Raw genomic sequence first — 14,301 nt, forward strand, 5'->3', positions numbered from 1 at the left:
CTTCCACCAGCCAAACCCTAGAAAAACAATGGCCAGGTAAGGGACTGCTATTGGGCTCAGGTGTTACCTTCACAGGTTAGCTACTGAAAATTGAGTCATGCCAACCTACTGAGTGACTGAACATAACTGTCTTGAGCCTTGCAATACAGACACTGACTGCACAGAAGTAGTGACACCTCAGTAATCAGAAGGCAGAAAAAAAATAAAAAAAAAAAGCATGTACTTGAGACAGCCACGGTCCCAGAGACTGATGCCCATCGCCCAGCTCTGTCTGAAGTATAGACACAGGTCAATTGCTCTTTTGAAACAGCAATGACAAAGCAGGTTAAAGCTGCTTCCACAGACCTGCAAAGTTGTGTGCAGGGCATCTCACTTGCACAGGAAGAAAAGTCTTTAGGGAATAAATACTGACCATTTTAATTAGGGGTTTTTTTGCTGTACAAAAATAGTTAGCACCAACTAGAGGAGCAAATAAAGCATCCACCTACTCTCCTATACAGTAAATGGGAACAGAGATTCTTTACTTTGGTAAAAGACATACCATACAAGAAGTTTTACAGTTTGCATTCTACTTCCAACTTTCCTTTACAAATGTTACAGTTGGAACAAGCTCTGGCAACAGGAGCAACATAGCTAGAAGACACATCGGTTTTAGAAAACAACCAAGCTTTAACAGGTAAGAGCCTGTGGCAGGGCTACTTATCTACTAATTCCTCAAAGCAATTTAATCTTTAAAATGGATTCCCTTGAAATAAGGCAGCGCGAGCCCATACAGAGGCAAGAGATGCCCTCTAGTGGGACTCAGCCACAAAACTAAATCAGATTCAGCCAACAGGCATGTGCATAAACCCTTACAGAGCAGTCTACAAACACATCTCCATTCTATGTTACAAATGCATCAGTTTGAAGCCGCAAGTGCATGAAGCAACTGCATACAACTACCACTGCCGTCTTAGATTTCTTCAGCTTCTATGACTATTTCTAGCTCAAAATTTAGTACATGATTAGGACTTACACAGTAGCTGTTAAAAATAACACAACAGGAAAAGATCGCTTCAATAGCAAGTGTCAGACTAAAATCCTATTCAGAAAGGGTGGGATATAGGGGAAATATACAACTCCAAGACAGAAATAAACCTGGCAATCAAACCTAAACCACATTAGACTTGGACAATTTAATAGCAGTAAGTGGAAAGCAAGAAGAGGTCGTTACTGAGCCAAGTTATACTGTGGCCGGAAACATGCGCTGCAGATCTTGCCACTGCTGAAAAGCTGATAAAGTAGGTTGAAGGACAGTCTGACACTATTCGAGTATTTAAACATGGCACCTATTTTAGCAGCAAGACTTCAGAAAGGCACTTCCAAGTATTGATAAAGGTCACAAGTTAACAATACTTACTACACGAAGAATCACACTTCAGCATTCACAGAATCACAGAATGGCCGAGGTTTGGAAGGGACCTCCAAAGATCATCTAGTCCAACCTCCCTGCCGAGCAGGGTCACCCTGAGCACGTTGCGCAGGATGGCATCCAGGCGGGTTTTGAAGATCTCCAGAGAAGGAGACTCCACAGCCTGCCTGGGCACCCTGTTCCAGCGCACTGTCACCCTCCCAGTAAAGAAGTGCCCTCTCATATTCAGCTGGAACCTCCTGTGCTTCAGTTTGTGCCTGTTGCCTCTCGTCCTTTCACTGGGCACAACTGAAAAGAGACTGGCTCCAACGTCTTGACACCCTCCCCTCAGATATTGATACACACGGATGAGGTCTCCCCTCAGTCTCCTCTTCTCCATGCTAAACAGGCCCAGCTCTCTCAGCCTGTCCTGGTAAGACACCTGCTCCAATCCTCTCATCATCTTCGTAGCCCTCCTCTGGCCTCGCTCCAGTAGTTCTGTGTCCCTCTTGTCCTGGGGAGCCCAGAACTGCACACAATGCTCCAGGTGGGGCCTCACCAGGGCTGAGCAGAGGGGGAGGATCACCTCCCTCGACCTGCTGTTCACACTCCTCCTGATGCAGGCTAGGATCCCGCTGGTCTTCTTGGCCACAAGGCCACGTTGCTGGCTCACGGTCAGCCTGCTGTCCACCAGGACTCCCAGGTCCCTCCCTGCAGAGCTGCTCTCCAGCAGGGCAGCCCCCAGCCTGTACTGGTGCTTGGGGTTATTCCTCCCTAGGCGCAGGACCCTGCACTTGCCCTTATTGAACTTCATGAGGTTCCTCTCGGCCCAACCCTGCAGCCTGTCGAAGTCCCTCTGAATGGCAGCACAGCTTTCTGGGGTATCAGCCACTCCTCCCAGCTTCGTGTCGTCAGCAAACTTGCTGAGGGTGCACTCTGTCCATTGCCCAGGTCATTGGTGCATAAGTTGAATAGCACTGGAGCCAGTGCTGACCCCTGGGGGACACTGCTAGCTACAGGCCTCCAACCAGACTCCGCACCACTGAGCACAACCCTCTGAGCTCTGCCATCCAGCCAATTATCAATCCACCTCACTGATTCATTGCTGGTATGTGGCCGGTACAAGGTACAATTACAATGATTTGAAATAACAGTCCTCAAAAGGCTTTACGTCCGCTACATTTGTGAATTATCGGAACCAGAAGCGATTGTACATCAGAATAACTGAATAAATAAAAATAATGTTATATGAGAGTTCAAGAAACTGAAGCAGATTTAAAGTTGAAAGATTTCAACACCCATTTGACCTGACTCCACAGGGACAACACACTTGAGAGGACAACCTTCAGTTTAGAAGCCAGGATACAATCATATTCCTTATTCCTGTGCCTGCATTTTTTTTTTTAACCCAAGAAGAGAACTGTTTCAATGATGGTGGTGTCACCATCAGTGCTTAATGGTTTGATTAGACAATCATAATGGTGATGGTGTTTCCATCCGTGTGCAAAGAACAGCCCACTATACAGGGCAGAATTACTAAAGGATTCCAAAATTTGCAGACTGTTCCTAATCCTCACCAACCTGTTTTTGCAAAGCTTTTAGGTACTTTTTCATGGAATCCAGAGGACTTTCACAACGTTAATGACTTCTCTGCAAACAGTCTGTTTGCTCTGAGATGAGCAACTCCCATTACTCTTATGTACAAGAAGAGGCTGTCTTGTACAGGTCACTGAAGGAACACAAGAAGGAGCGCCCTGCTCCTTAAACCACCGTAACACTTTCTCTGCCTTTCGATTTTAATGGAAACTAAGGAACTTTCATTGAAAGACTATGCAAATTCTTTCATTGACCTGTGTGTAAAGGGATACATACACAAAAGCACTTTGAAAAACAATTAGTTAAATAAAGTCAGGAGGTCCAACTGTTTTAATTTAAAGTTCAATTTTTGCCTTTTAATTTCTGAAGTTAGCAGAAATCAACTGCAAAAATATTTTACTATTTTGCCTTTTCTGCCTGGCATTCACCTGTGAGGCTGTAGCAGCAGGAACTGATGCTATCTGGCGTGGATTGCAGAAAGAACAGAATACTGAGCTCCAGTCCCATATTTTCGATCTGCTTGACTAGCATGCCTGAAGTGGTCTTCACAAAAGCTAACAAAATTAAGTTTGATGCACTATTTGTACTGAAGACAGTGCTTCAAAATGTATGGATTGCTGAGCTTGCAGGAATCGGAAAGGACCTTTTTCCCTACTCAATTGTACCAAATGGCAGCACTAATCAGTTTGACAACAACAGGCAATAGGAGGAGATGCCATTTTGAAAGTAAGGATTAAAAAACAACAACAAAAACTAGACTCTTAAATATAAAGCTAGTCCAAGGACAAACTAGCCTGGAAAAGGTGTAACAAGGTCCAAAACAATTCTGGAAGATGAAAACCAAAGGAGATACTGGAGAAGGAACTGTAAGCATATATCATGGTCTAGAACTGCAATTTATTGATTTTCATTTTCCTTCCTCTGTTAAATTTCCATAATTTTCTCATGAAAAACTTAACTTTTTGCTTTGCTGGAATGCATTGGATTTCTCTCACAGACCTACTTGATGGCAAAGGCCACATTCTTTCTACTGCACATTATTTCCTCAAGAACAGTAAATAAAAGCCAAGCGGAATTGCAAATAACACCTATGCACACCTGCAATATGATACAATTTCAGTGCTGGGGCTTTTTTGCCCTTTTTTTTTTTTGATGGTGGGCAGAAAAGGAAAAATCAGAACAGAAGCGTCTCTCATCAATCTGCAAGAATCAGTCTTGGAGCTAATACAAAGCAAAGCATGAGGTTTGGTGAAGAAAGGCTTCCCTGGGTAGGCCTAAGCCAATGCCCTTCTGGAAAAACAGCAGGTAATGGAGAGAGAGTCCTGGGGCTTCAGAGCAATCCATATTAAAACATGGAATGGTCAGATTTTTCAAAGATCTTAACTTGCCTTGATAATGTTGAAGAAGTCTATTCATCCTAACATCCCACACCTTCACTGTGTTATCTGTACCAGCTGCAGCAATGCATGTACCACTGGGATGAAAATCCACATGATTCACAAACCTGTAAATTGCAGTTAAATCCAGCTGTTTATATTTAATTCTTGCTGAAGATCAGAAAGGTATTTTCAAGAAGGGAAACTATATCATGATGCACTGAACATTAAGGAAAGGAGAAAATGTAAAAATTCATACTGGCAAACTTCTCTCAAGACCTTGCTTATAACCCCAAGCAGACTGCAGGATCATATCTAAGCATACCTGTCTTCAAAGTTTTGCATTACAGCTGTGTGTAGGAGCTGTAGATAGAAGCCTCTGGAAATTTGATGGATTCAATTGTGGAATATTTTAAAGTGTAAAGGTCTGTATAACTTAACAGGATTTCTAGATTGGCATATACAAGAATGGAACACAGATCCGCCCCCCCCCCCCCAGCCCCTTATTATTCTTAACTAATTTTGAGATACAACTTACTGAATTTACTACTTTGCTTACTTAACTTATCATGCTGCCTGAATTTGTCTTAATATAATTGTTTATTACTTTGTACTTGAATTTTCAATACAGCAAGAAGCTAGGCATAGTCCCACCTCAGTACTCTAAAGACTCATTTTGTATTTCTGGACAAATTAACTTCTGCTGCAGCTCAACGTTTTATATGAAAAAAAAAATCCCTGATTCCACAACTGAATAGAACAGGATTTTTTTGAGCAACTCTTTGGCATTCTGAGGATGAAACAAAGCACAGAAGTACCAATTTGCCAGCATACTTTTACTTTAATTTACTTCTTCAACTCAGAATACAATTAAAAAAAACAAACAACAAAACACTTGACAAGTCTGGAAGAAACCAATAATTTAAGTAGCTTCAAAAATAAGTTTCTCTGTTCTTATTATTTAAGGCCTGACATACTGGACAGTTATTGAAACATAACCCTTCATGTTCCAACCTGGACAATGTATAACAAGATCAAAGCAATTCTGGAAGCTTTTTGCACCTCGTCTGCTGCTTGCTGCTTTTGAAACAGGTGCTAATCATTTTTTAGGAGGTGGAAATGATTGCCAGGACAAGGATCTCTGACCGCAGTGACAAAAACAGGTGTACAGTCACCACACACCCCACTTGAGCCATCACTACAGGGCTGGTCCTCGTGCCCTGGCAGTTACTTACCCGCCATGCTCACAGAAGGAATGTATACATTCTCTGCTGGTTTTATCCCACAGTTTGACAGTTTTATCATCACTGGCTGATACAATCAAGCGTCCATCTGGAGAGAACCTAGGAAAAGAGTAACAGCAATTAAGAAGTGTCCCCACGCAAAAGGTACACAGGGTCAACTGGATTTGGCCAGCTGTCAGGGCACATCCATAAACACACCTGACTCTTTGAGAAGTCACACAGACATCAATGAGACTAAAAAGACAGTTGTGACAGGTTGAGGAAAAAGGCAACCCATAATTCCTCAAGCCGTCCCTAATTCCATAAGCGCATAAAATAATCCTTAGGAAAGTCTTCAGTCTGACTTAAGATCTCCTGTCCTACCTGTTTTAATTAAAGAGTATCTGAAGTTGTTTCTTTACCCTGATTCAAAACAATTCCTATATTTGCCACAAGTATTAACAGCAATGTGATTACTCCCATTGGAGCAGCTCTTAGAGGAGAAGCTTCATCATTCTAATGCCTCAGGTGAACGTACATCATTCATCTAAAAATTTCATTACAAGAGAACCAAGATCAATGTACCTCTTTCAGAGGCATAAATATTACAGGATCAGGCCTTGAGTTTCTAACTGGAGAACATCACATACACCAGAAAAATATTCCTTCTACTGTACTGTGGGCATCTCTAATTCTGTCAGTCACTGTCACTATCACTTTCATGAACTCTAATGCAAGAATCACCTTTAGGGACATTGGCTTTATCCTAAATACATATATCCCAGAGAAAAACTCTGTTGTTCTGAAGAGATGGATCGTGGAAAACTGAATTTTTGAGACAGTTATAAGGAAATAATGTATTTACAATGGCAACCCTTTCAGCATTTTATGTACTTGCTTGCTATTTACAGGAAATATGAAGATACCATTAGCTGATCCTCGTGAATATCTACAATGAATAACCTGACACATTAAAATGCTTGTAGATGATTATCTTTATGTACTTGGAATGTTCTCCTTAACCAAATGATGGAAGGAGCATGCGTGATCATTTCTGAATAGAGGCATGACAAGCCTATAAGTAACTAAACTGCAGTAACAATTATAATCTCTCATTTTGCCTTCTTTGGCAACTTCAAGATGCAAAAGGCAGGTAGAAGTAAAACATGGAACTAAGCAATAAAGCCTCTGCTTGACAAAGATTATTACAGAAATAAAAAATGGGTACACAACTGCTATCTAAGGCATTTTTCTGCACGTTACCAATTTTTCTCTGCATGTTACCAATTTATTTCAGTCACTGGACAAATTTGAATCATCCTAAATAGTTACACAAGACCACGATGCTCAATCTCTACCCTGAAGGATAAATGGCCATCACTATTTCCCAGAAAGCCACTTACCTGGCACAGCGAACCCAGTTTATGTGCTGACTAAGTGAGAATAGAAACTTCTGCCTGTGAACTGTCCACACTTTGACTGTTTTGTCATCAGAAGCCGTAACCAAGGACTGGCCATCGCTGGAGAAATGAACACTTCTCACAGTTGCTGTATGAGCCCTGAACACGGTAGATTCTCCTTTGCTACACAGAAGGAAAGGACACTTTAAAATGGCACAACATGACAGCAAAGACATTGCATACCTGAGAACATGAAGCTTCTGCATGGCTATGCAGCGCTATTAACCATTATTTCAGGACAAGGGGGAATGGTTTTCAACTAAAAGAGGGGAGATTTAGATTAGATGTCAGGAGGAAATTCTTCACTCAGAGGGTGGTGAGGCACCGGCACAGGCTGCCCAGAGAAGCTGTGGATGCCCCTTCCCTGGAGGTGTTCAAGACCAGGCTGGACGAGGCCCTGGGCAACCTGATCTAGTGGGTGGCATCCCTGCTCATGGCAGGGGGGATGGAATTAGGTGGTCTATAAGGTCCCTTCCAATCCATTAGGATCACAGAATCCTTTCTATGATTTCTATGGGAACTGCATAGGTTGACATTAGGGAGAAATCATTGACCAACCCCAGACAAATTCATGAGTTGAAAAGAATACAAAGCTAAAACCAGTTTTCTACCTCAATACTGGAACCCAATCCAACTTGAAACAACTTAGGTGGCCTAGAAAGGGGCAAGAATGCTGTTAATTTGTGCAACTATTTAAAACAACATTTACAGAAACATCACATAGAAGAAGAGGCTGAGATTCTGTACTAACTCCCTCACTGCAATGCAGATGAAAAGAAAGGTGCCTTCGCAGTTCACGCAGACAGTGCCAAGAAGGCAACCACCTCACATCTGTTTCTGCAGTGGCCCATGCTCCAGCTGACAGCTCCGGATGTAGCATCACAGGAGAAACAATATGAGTAAATGCAGAATGCCTGACATTGTACAACACCGAGTAATGCTACTATTAACGCAGTCAGGCTGGAGAAAAGACAAGGTATCACTAATTCGTCTTCCTCCAGTTTCCAAATAAATGAAAGAGGTATTTTTCTGGCAAATAAACGCAAGGCGGAGTACAACATATTTGAGATCCAATAGGAATATTTTGGACCAAGAGTCCCGTGTCTGCACAATGTATACTGTGCTACCAAGAGTGCAATATTCACAAACAGAAGAGGATGGAAAGACATATTTTATTCTCTTTTCCTTTGGTATCTAATAGCCTAGCTTTGTACTGTGGCTTCTGGAAAACTGCATTCTGTTGCTATATGCTGAGTTCCATGGCACTACTGAAGCCAAAAAGGCAGAAAGTAAAAATCCTATATGCCTTCCAGAAATATTCCCTCCCTCTTCAGAAAAGTCAGAGCTCTCAAGTTTTATTTGATCCTTATTTACCAGGAGGCAAAGAACAGTAATGGTTACTTCTTAATAAAGTTTTCGTTTTGTCTAAAACCACAAAACATCCCCAGATCTGATAAAATCTCATAGCAAAAACGTGAAATTGTAAAATTCTGTCAACATGACTTAACAAAAAAACAAATCCCAAACAGAAATCAATACAGCAGGGTAGCATTAACTCAATAATTTATCACCCTTGAAAGGGACTACAAGGTTTCCAATTCTTTAGAAAGAAGCTCCTGACCCACAAATAGGCCACGGTAGAGCTTTTCCTTGCCCTTTAATGACCCTCACAGTTACAAACCTGACTCAACCTGGATGCCTCTTGTTTTAGTTGTGTCTAAAGAAGGTAAATTGACAAAGAACACCAAAAAAGCACAGATCAGAGCTACCATGTACGAAGGTATTTCACAACTGGTGTAACAATAGTTTCCTTTCCATGCTGTCCCATTTCTGACACGACAACCACAGATAAAGTTTAGACTACAGAGATCACATCCCTTAAACAACTGAGATAACATCGCTGAAGTTCACTTTTCCCATTACATCCCAGTCCTTTCTATTTATATGTTAGTTTCTGAGAAATTTAACAAGTTTGCGCTAATTGTCCTTACGGGAGATTTCAACTTCCCAGACATGAAGTGGGACTATCATAGTGCTGCAACAAGCGAGTCTGGGAAATTTCCTAAAGCATGCTGAAGATAATTTCCTGTCCAAGTCCTGACTGAGCCAACTGGGAAAGGTGCCCTCATGGATCTGTTGTTTGAGAACAGAGAAGGCCTTTGTGGGAAATGAAGTGGCAGGTAGCTGTCTTGGCCACGCTGATCATGAAATAATTGAATTCAAAAATTTTGGTGTAATTAGGAAAAGAGATCAGCAGAATTACTGCCCTGGATTTAAGACCGCAAACTTGAAGCTACTCAGGGAGCTAGTTAGCAAGCTAGTAACCTTCACCCTCCTCACAGAACAGGTATCTCCATCACCAGACCACAGCTTGTGTCTAAGCTTCTTGCTTAACACTGGCAGAGAAGCAAAGGATCAATTTGCTAGAAGAGACAGACAGGTGGGGGGAAGAAAAAAAAATCCAACAGCTCACCACTGATGGGTAACATTAATGACTTGTTATATTAACATAGGAAAGTAATACTGATTTTAAGCTTTGTAAGGGACTTCAGTTTCATTTCCAATGCCATTTCAAGACTGAAATACCTCTCCTCTGTCCAAGCTGCTCCATAAAATGGTTCTTTCTTAAGGCCCAGAGCTGAAAAATTGCTCTCAAGAAGCAGGGAAAAACCCTAAACCATAGTTAAACTTAAAAAGAGACATGGTGGTAAGAAATACTTACACACTAGGAACCCATAAACGCACTGTTTTGTCTCTGGATCCTGAAGCTACTAGGTGGCCAGAAGGGGAAAACTGAACACACATCACCGCATCTTTATGGCCCACAAAGCGATAGGCTCTCATCTGAGGTCTCATACTCCAGATCATCAGACACGAGTCCATCGAGCCACTTGCTGAATTGAAAAGAAAAGAAAAAATGATTTGCATTAATTCTCCTCCAGTTACAATGAAACCACCTTTCACACACAGTTCACCATCACAGCTTCCAACAGTCTCAAGCACGCTGTCCTTTAAATTTCACTGATGTATTGCATACTCTGTATTTCATTAGCAATTCATACAAAGTCATGCATTGGCTTACAAACACATGCCAGCATTGACTTAGCAAAGAGAAAAAATATTAGATGGCAAATCTCAGATACCATGACAGTAAAAATAGCCCTTCAAATCAGTTTAATGCCTAAATAATAGAAAACTTCGTAGGTTTTCCACAGGCTAGTACAGAGTATATGTCTTAGCCTGCCAACAAACCCAAGCTGCATCTCTCTTCCCAAGTAGGACATATCTGCAGGGAGATCTCAAGATATTCCTAGAAAAAAAGATCAGTTTGATGGCAGGTTCTGATATGGATGTAACATAATTACAAGAAGATTCCAGGTCATTAGCATTAAGGCAAATAACAAATAGCTTTTGCTGGAAATGTCCTTTCACTTCACAGTCATTCCAACAACAACAACAACAAGACAGCCTTTTCCTGCCATTGATTCAGGATTAATACATGCCTATTTCATACAGAATCATGTCCCTTAAAGGGAAACAAAAAACCTTACAAAAACAACAGTTGAACTCATAAAGATTCAGGCAAAACCTTTTCTTAGGGATACTAAGGTTTAAGGAGGGACAATTGTGTAAAAGTAGATTGAGCATATGGTGTAGTGTCAACAGATTAAAACTTTAATCATGGTTTTACTAAGTCATTGTCTGGCAAAAATATTAAGTTGAAATAACACATCTTTTCCAAGACTGATATCAAAAATATAAGGCAAATAATGCTCTGACATCTCAATAAAGCATTTTAGTAGGATACTCCTTGGGACTTGTTAGCAATAACTATCCTAACCAGATTGGGCAAACAATCTAATGGAATAAAAAGACCTAGTCCTTTAGGTTTGGGGCAGCAAAGGGAGGGAGGTAGGAGAATCTCTCAACAGTCAAGTATACATGACTGACCCAACAGTATCTAAAAAAGAAAAATTCTTAGAATTTCTTCCCTTTCTTACCTGATCTCATTTACTAAAAAATATCAAGAGTAACTCTTTCACAGTCTAGTTGGAGGAGGCAAAGGCTCAAGCACTACTTCTGGAAAGATGGTGAAAAGCAACACTAAGTTACATTCAGAGCATCCTTAATAAACAAAGATCTGCACTGACTAGATAAAGTTTTAGGGAAAGGCAAATAGAATCAGAGAGGGGAAGGGAGAACAGCAGAAGGATGGTCCAAGATGGGTTTGAGTAATTTTCATTTTCTTGCAACCTCCCAAGTGCTCTGTAGGTTGCAAGGTCCAGAACAGAATTATTACAAGCAGCCCACGGCTACCTAACTGATTGCTGCATTTCTATTAATTCATGTCCGCTGTGCCCACTGCCTACCAGGTACATTGTCTCAAGTAATCATTTCTGACATACCTTCTCAGTGAGTCAAAGCACTGTTCTCACAGATGGACCAACAGCTTCATCAAGAGCCAAAACCCCTATCAGTTCTTACTGAAAGCATACACAGTGAGTTACTGAATAGCAGCTAGGACACAAGTCTTGGCATGAACACAGGCAAGTGTCTAAATAGGAGAAATAAAAGAGGAGGAAAGATACTTGTGCAGGGAAAAAAAAATAAGGTTTTATTTTATGTTCACTGCATTGTAAAACAAAGTACCTGCACAACGGTAGGCAACAGTAGATGACCCTAAAGCTCTAGTAGGACGCACACAATTTGTCACCGCTATGGTTCAACAACAGAATTTTTAAAGGCACATGTAAATACTCATCCTAAAACCCCCACAAATCTTTTCATCACAAAACTAAGTTATTTTAATGCTCAGGACCTCCAGGGCTCTCCTCACACAGCTAAAGGAGAGAAACTCTATCATTACTGGGCCATCAAAATACAGAGCTTATTTACCCAGTTGTTTCTTATTGAGGCTGAAGTCCACGCTAGTGACAGCATCTCTGTGGCCTTTGAAGTGCCTCTCTAGGGACGGATCTTCCTAGAAGACAATAATGTTCGGACACAATAGATGAACCATCTTCACACAACAAAATAATTTTATTTCCATGACAAGCTAACCAAGCTCCATATTCACTCCATGAAAGCCTGCTAGAGGTATGAACATTATGCAAAACATGCGTTTCACACACATCAAGAAGTTTTTGAAAGGAAAAATTACCCACGCTGATAACCCCTCCTGATCTTAGCTGACTTGTGTAAACCATCTGTGCATTTCTGCAGCATGCTTCCCACTGCTTCTCACGCAGACACCCCAAAGCTGGCCCTGGAACATCAGTCACACTGAAGTAACACCGGAGCAAGTCACCAAGCGCAGCTTTGCTCTAACAGCTGCTCATCTCAGTCCAGCTGTAGGCAAGAGCCCCATCTTTGCACAGGAAGGCCAAACGTTAGGCTCCCCCGGCACCCAGCGCTGCCCCCCCCCGCCCCAGCCCCCCGCTCCAGGCCTCGCCAAGCCGCAGCGCTCAGCCCTCCCGCCCCCAAAGCCCAGAAATCCCCCCTGAACCCAGCCCCGGGCCTCCTCCCGCACTCGCAGCCCCAGCCCGGCGCGGCCCTCGGGACTGTCCCCGCCCGCCAGCAGGACGCCTCCGGCCGGACCCCGACCCCCCGAGCAGCAGCGGGGCCCCGGCCCCTCACCGGCCCGGCCGCCGCCATGCCGCCCGCCCGTCCGCCCCTCGCCGTTCGCTTTCGGCGCCTCCCGCGCCCCGTAGCAACGGCGCCGCCGGCGGAAAGGCTCCGGGACGAGCGCCGCCGGGCGGCCGGGAGGGCGGCGAGTCCCCATCCTGCCCCGGCGTTTCCTCCAGTTTCGTGTTTCTGAGTTCACGTACACCCTCCCCTGGTCCTGCTGCACACTCGCACTTACACCCTACGCTTCAACAGAAAAAGCCCCAAAGGCCGCCCGGCAGCTCCGGCGGTGGCACTGGCAAACAAGCACCCAGCCACAGGAGCCTGCTGCAAGCCCCGGACGGGCTCCGGGTACCTCTCCAGCACGGCACGGCACCACGAGATGTTTGCTTAACGTTGTGCTGCAGTCCAGGAGAGGCAAAACTGCACATAATTCTCTTTGAAGTATTTTACAGGCTCATTTTTAGCCTGTCAAATGTGACAGTCCTTCCTCCTGACCATCCAGGCCGGCAGTGTTGACAATGTGCCTGTTCCACTTCATCACTTCTGCTTCATTCATAAATGAGGAGCACTTCTTGCTTAGGGGCCATATGACTTAAAGCTGTTTCTTTGTTGTTGTTTTGTTCTGTTTTGTTTGTTTAATTGGGGGGGGGGTAAGGCTTCTTTACTGAGACTCCCATATTAAGACTCCCACAACTGGGCGAAAGAAGCATTGATTTAGCAGAATAGGTTAACTTTTCAATTAAAAAAGAAAAAAGAAAAAAAGGAAAAAAAAAAAGATGGAGATCAATAGAGGAATGAATTGCAGGCTAAGCAAGAAACTTAGGTGATGCAGGAATGGCTGGTGCTGACAGGGGAAAGGGTGGCACTTTCTAGCAGCGTATGGGAATAAGACTACTGCTCACAGAAGAGGGTCAGGCTAAGTGTTCTCATGTCCCTGTCCTGTCAGGTCCAGCAGAGCTGCCATAAAATGATACTTTGGGATATGAAAAACGAGCCTTTGGGCACTACTGGTATACTTCAGAGATGGAAAAAAAGGCCTATTGAAAGACGATATTGTGCCCATGAAATTATGATCTGGACTTTAAAATGAGGCATTAAACCTTACAAGTCGGGCTTTGAACTTCAGCTCAAGAGCTACATTCTAAAATGAAGCTATGATTCCTCAAAATGGGTATTTGGGTGTTAAAAGACATTTTGGGCTCAAAAATTCAGGCATTGGCATCTAGAATGTGCCTTTCAGCTCTAAAAAGAACTGGGCCAGAAAAATGAGCCTTTGGGACCTCCAGAAGTTGGGTTGGGGCTGTTCAAAGAGACATTCAGAACTGTAACTCACACCTTGGCTCCTAAAATGAGATTTTGGGCACTAAAAAAGAGGGTTTTTCCTCTCAACCACACTCCATCACCCCAAGTTATGGATCCAAAGCCTCTATATTAGGACCCAATGTTTCCTCTTTAGGATCTAAAGCCTTATTTCCAAAGTCCTGAACCTCCACTTGAAAATCTAATTTTAATTGCACAAACCCTGAGTTTTCAGGCCAGGTCAACTTTTAATTGACCAATACGCCCCCTCCTCCTCCTCCCTGCCCCTTGCCTCCTCCATACAGGAGTTTTTAATGGTCCAAAGCCTC

The 14,301-nt window shown here is 42.9% G+C and overlaps 1 protein-coding gene across 3 annotated transcripts in view; it reads right to left on the reverse strand.

Moving 5' to 3' along the window:
• POC1A (POC1 centriolar protein A) overlaps nucleotides 1-12,840 on the reverse strand; it is a 57,248-nt gene extending 44,408 nt beyond the window's left edge. The window contains exons 1-6 of one of the 3 annotated variants that reach the window (XM_080606453.1): nucleotides 12,683-12,840; nucleotides 11,942-12,026; nucleotides 9,768-9,939; nucleotides 6,989-7,168; nucleotides 5,598-5,705; nucleotides 4,375-4,490 (exon numbers count right to left, since the gene is read on the reverse strand). In XM_080606453.1, the coding sequence (XP_080462579.1) occupies nucleotides 4,375-4,490; nucleotides 5,598-5,705; nucleotides 6,989-7,168; nucleotides 9,768-9,939; nucleotides 11,942-12,026; nucleotides 12,683-12,700 (679 nt within the window). In that variant the 5' untranslated portion in view covers nucleotides 12,701-12,840. Of the gene's footprint in view, nucleotides 1-4,374; nucleotides 4,491-5,597; nucleotides 5,706-6,988; nucleotides 7,169-9,767; nucleotides 9,940-11,941; nucleotides 12,027-12,210; nucleotides 12,402-12,682 lie in introns of those variants that run through there. The other 2 variants (XM_080606454.1, XM_080606452.1) reach the window with 2 other exon arrangements.
• Between the last annotated feature and the right edge of the window lie 1,461 nt (nucleotides 12,841-14,301).

Source organism: Anser brachyrhynchus (genome assembly GCF_964034855.1).
Source record: "Anser brachyrhynchus genome assembly, chromosome: 10".
In the NCBI taxonomy this organism is placed as follows: Eukaryota; Metazoa; Chordata; class Aves; order Anseriformes; family Anatidae; genus Anser; species Anser brachyrhynchus.